The sequence below is a fragment of the Rhipicephalus sanguineus genome, chromosome 1 (genome assembly GCF_013339695.2).
Source record: "Rhipicephalus sanguineus isolate Rsan-2018 chromosome 1, BIME_Rsan_1.4, whole genome shotgun sequence".
Classification (NCBI taxonomy): Eukaryota; Metazoa; Arthropoda; class Arachnida; order Ixodida; family Ixodidae; genus Rhipicephalus; species Rhipicephalus sanguineus.
The window spans coordinates 181,797,699-181,801,677 of NC_051176.1; the positions used below are offsets into that span (position 1 = coordinate 181,797,699).

The 3,979-nt window shown below is 47.5% G+C and overlaps 1 protein-coding gene across 1 annotated transcript; it reads right to left on the bottom strand.

The window, feature by feature from the left end:
- Window positions 1–198: 198 nt before the first annotated feature.
- On the bottom strand, window positions 199–3,595 carry LOC119387348 (uncharacterized). The gene is made up of 2 exons (XM_037654706.2): window positions 3,454–3,595; window positions 199–1,153 (listed from the first exon to the last, which is right to left on the bottom strand). The coding sequence occupies exons 1-2, from the start codon at window positions 3,460–3,462 to the stop codon at window positions 263–265; spliced, it is 900 nt and encodes a 299-aa protein (XP_037510634.1). The 5' UTR covers window positions 3,463–3,595; the 3' UTR covers window positions 199–262.
- Window positions 3,596–3,979: the final 384 nt, after the last annotated feature.

A 3,979-nucleotide genomic window follows, 5' to 3' on the forward strand; every position in this document is an offset into this window, starting at 1 on the left:
TACATCGCTGAATGAAACTCCAAATAGAACAGTGTCCATGATCCCACGCCAAACATCCCACGCCATAAACGCAATCTGAAAGCGCTTTATGAGCTGCAAACGCGTTTCATTCGTAACTTTTTCTCTGCATACATTTCGAATCTGCTAGACATTCCACAAAGCTAGTGAGCGCTTTGAAAGAGATGAGGAGATCGAGCTTTAGTTATTACCTTTTTGTACGATGTAGTTTCAATGCATGCCTCGCATCACTTTGCAGCATCACTCATTGTCGATGGCGGCCTTTCTCCTTTATCACAATGGCTTTTCGCACGTAAGGCTTGCTACTCCGGTGGCTCTTGCTCGCGTAAGACTTGTGGCTGCGGAAATAAGGATCCCTGTCGCTGCCAAAAGTGTGAACCAGGAAGGTTGGCCCGTGTATGACTTTGCTATCGCCGAAGGTAAAATCGTCGTGTACGCTACTCGTGAATGCCGGACTTGCGTACGAGCTCCCATAATTGGGCTGGAACGCTCGGACGAGACCGGGATTTGATCCGTAGCTGGTGCTGGAAACGTAGCTGCCTGCCGGTGCCATGGCATGTACCACCTGCTGGCTTGTGGTGCGCTGTGGTGCTTGAGTTTTGGTGCGTGTCATCCCTTGTATGACGGGGGGGTTTGCACCACGTGCGGCGCCGATAGTGACGCCCTGGGATAGCCCGCGAGCGCCGCCCTGCGTCAGCTGTGGTGTAAAGTTGGGCACTACAGCATGTTGTAGGCTCTTGCCGACGTTACGCTGGAATCCCTGTCCAGTGCCTTGGATCCCAGTGAAAGCCATACCGTGTAACGCTCCCGGCGGGAATGCCTGATGGAGACCATGCACACCCGTATGACCGACGATGTGAGCCCCGCTGGGGTCGAAGCCATGGCCAATCTCTTGCACGATTGCGCGCTGCCCACCGGTTCCGCTGATTATGCCTTGCTCCAGGCTCTGCCCGATGCTCTGAGACAGCATTCGTTCTAGCGCATTTGGGCCAGTGAATACAAACTTTGAAGACGCGCTACTGGGGCCGAAGTCAAACGCATTGCTTCGGTGTCCTGTCAAGTGCTGCCGGCGTGCATTGTTGACCTCGTACGCACCAACGCAGGCCGCCGTCACAAAGACGATGAAGCCGGTGTTCTGCAAGCAAAGATAAATTAAACAAAATGATGTTAGATTTTACTGCGTGTCTGATTAGATTTTACAAATTGTTGCGACAATGTGGAGCAATTGAGGAGTGCGTCAAAGATGGTAAAAACTTCCCACACAGTATCGGCTTTCTGATCTGCCTCCACCTTGTGTGCCATGAGAGCCTACCATCCACGTTCCCTAGCCGTTATTTTGAGCAATGGTTGCTTAATCCTCATAACAATGAGGGAGCAATGCAAGTCAAGGTTCACGTTCTTAGATTAAGGCTCATGTTGAAACAAAGAAAGGTGTTCAAAATTAAATTCCTCATTACGGCATGCCTCAAAATTATATCGGGATTTCGGCACGCAAGAACTCCATCATTTGATATAATCATACTGCCTGCTAACCAAACGTTATTGGCATGGTTTTAAACACGACATCAACAAATGGGGGCTTTTGCCGGAAACTAATCCTCAGCATCGGCTGACGACGTCACGTGATGACCCTGCAGCGATATTACGTAATTTAACCTGTCGTTGTTCTCCGGAATGGCTGAATGCCTGTGCAGGTACGTGTTTTGCAACGAACTCAACATGCAAGTTGTAAGAGCTGGGACAGTAAACCTTTTATGCTGGACTTGTCTTACATGATTACATGTTTAAAACAATGAAAAGTAATTTAGCCAAGCGAACACAAATTTAACAGTAAAGCTGATGCTTTTTGAGTGTCATAATTAAAGTTTGTACTTGAGTTCATAGCCTTTCTACGAATGCACAGCATAACCTTTTCTAGGACCCGTGGTCACACATTGTCTGGCAGGTGTTTGTTAGCAGTGCGTTGTTAATTTCATCGTATTTCAAAAATAACGAGAACCTTGGACGCCTCCCATGACGCAATTTAGAAAATCTGCAAGATTTGTTCCCTCGTGCCTAAATTCTAAATGACCGAATAGTCTGAGCAGGTTGGTAGTGCAGCCAAACCATAGTATTTAACTGCTTTTCTAAGTATTTCGTTGTAATCAGTGAATAATTAACATTTTATTCAAAGGAAGTAAGTGCTACCACATTCACAATAGCATCCATTTTCCATCACTGCCGTAAATACGTCACGAACGTCCAAACAGGATTAAGTGCGATGAAGCACGGAAGGAATAAACGGAAACATAAACGCAAAGAACATGAGCAATGCGAATCAGTTATAGCTTACGCAACACAACCTATCATTGAACATGTTCAATCCGTTTCAGCGTTCTTAAAATTCACCACTGTGTCTTCAAGGTAATCAATTTTGTTTTATACTATCATCTTACTAAAATATAGTTGCACTCGGACGAAAATAATGTAGGGCATTTCTGTAAAAAAAATTCAAACAGCTATTATTTGAAATCACACTTGAAATTGCTGCGGTCAGCTGCAGCGATTTCAAGAATATACTTTAGGGGTTAACAGCAGAGCATGTTTCTTCGGCAAGACTAGCAACATATTTACCCTTGTATGCGAGGCCGACACGTATAACTATTAAATCTGAACAGTGTTAGAACGATGTTTACATTTCAGGCACAAACCTGCGAATCATTAAGTTGCGCTCGCATTGCCATCTGACAGCCAGTGAAAGGATGTGTATTTTTTCTCCTCAGTCTAGCTTCATGGCGTGCTCGTTGTGGTCATTTCTTCGCCTCACTCGCTTCTCCCTTCTTTGCGTTGCATTTATGCGTTAAAAGAGAGCTATTGTTTTCGCGAAGCTGAGAAGTCTTGTGTGAAAGGAGCGCTGAGTTCTTAACGTTTCGGGATAATTTTCTCACCTGGAGGCTACGACTCTACAAAAGAGCTTTGACTGTTAAATCATCAAATATGTAGGCTGTGTATAGCATACTATTTAAACTGTCTACGCATTCGCGACGTGTCCTTCAGTCTTTATGTGGGCAAACGAGCTTGTCTTTCTTGTCTCCGAGACAAGGTCGTCTGTTGAGGGTTGTCGCAGACGAGAAGCTTTCTTGGTGCTGTCACGGCCATTTGATATGAATATCCTCTACATCGCAGCGGTGCCGAGAGCGTCAGTTTCTTCGTGTTCTCAATGTGGCACGATGAGAAACTGAGCGCACCGGCTTGAAGCGCGCCACGAACGATGAAGCCGTCAGCGCTGTTAACGTCGCCTGCTGAGCACTCAGCGCACGTAGTAATACACGGTGAAACTGTAGCCAGCTGCTCGCTACAGCCGAGTTGCCGCAAACCCACGCGGCCCGGTAAAGCACCGATCTCAGAGGGAAGGCACCCAGCGGAGGGTTCACGGTGGCTCCGCAACGAGCTTACCAATTTCATGTCGGCCGCTTTCGCACCCGGTGCCGCCGACGCCCGCCAGAGTGACGGCGAAGCCTGTTTGGTGCCTCCCTCTTATAACCACGGTCACGGCCGACATTCTACGAGACGGCCCGCCCGTATTTCTCCTTCCACACTAAAGCTTAATTGTCCCCTCACTCGGTTTTCTCCCGCCCCCTCCCACCCAGCGCCCTCTCTTCAGACGGCAAGACGTAACAAGTAGCCCGACGCAAAAGCCTCCGCCGGCAAAAGTGGAGCGCGCTCTCCTTTTTCTGGAGGAACCCGAACGCTTACTTCTTCTTTGGCCACCGTTGGTTTGAGTACTTCCCCTCTCGCTCTCTTCTTTATCCACTTGTCTTTATGATTATTTACTTTTTTCGCACTTGTCTTCGAAAAGACGACTCGAGTCTTTTTCTTTGAATTCTCGGTAGCAGTGATTCGTGCATGTATGTTTATTTACTTTCGAAGGCCAGCCAGACTTACTATGTCGTCTTCGAGTGCGGAGAACCTTGGGGGAAAA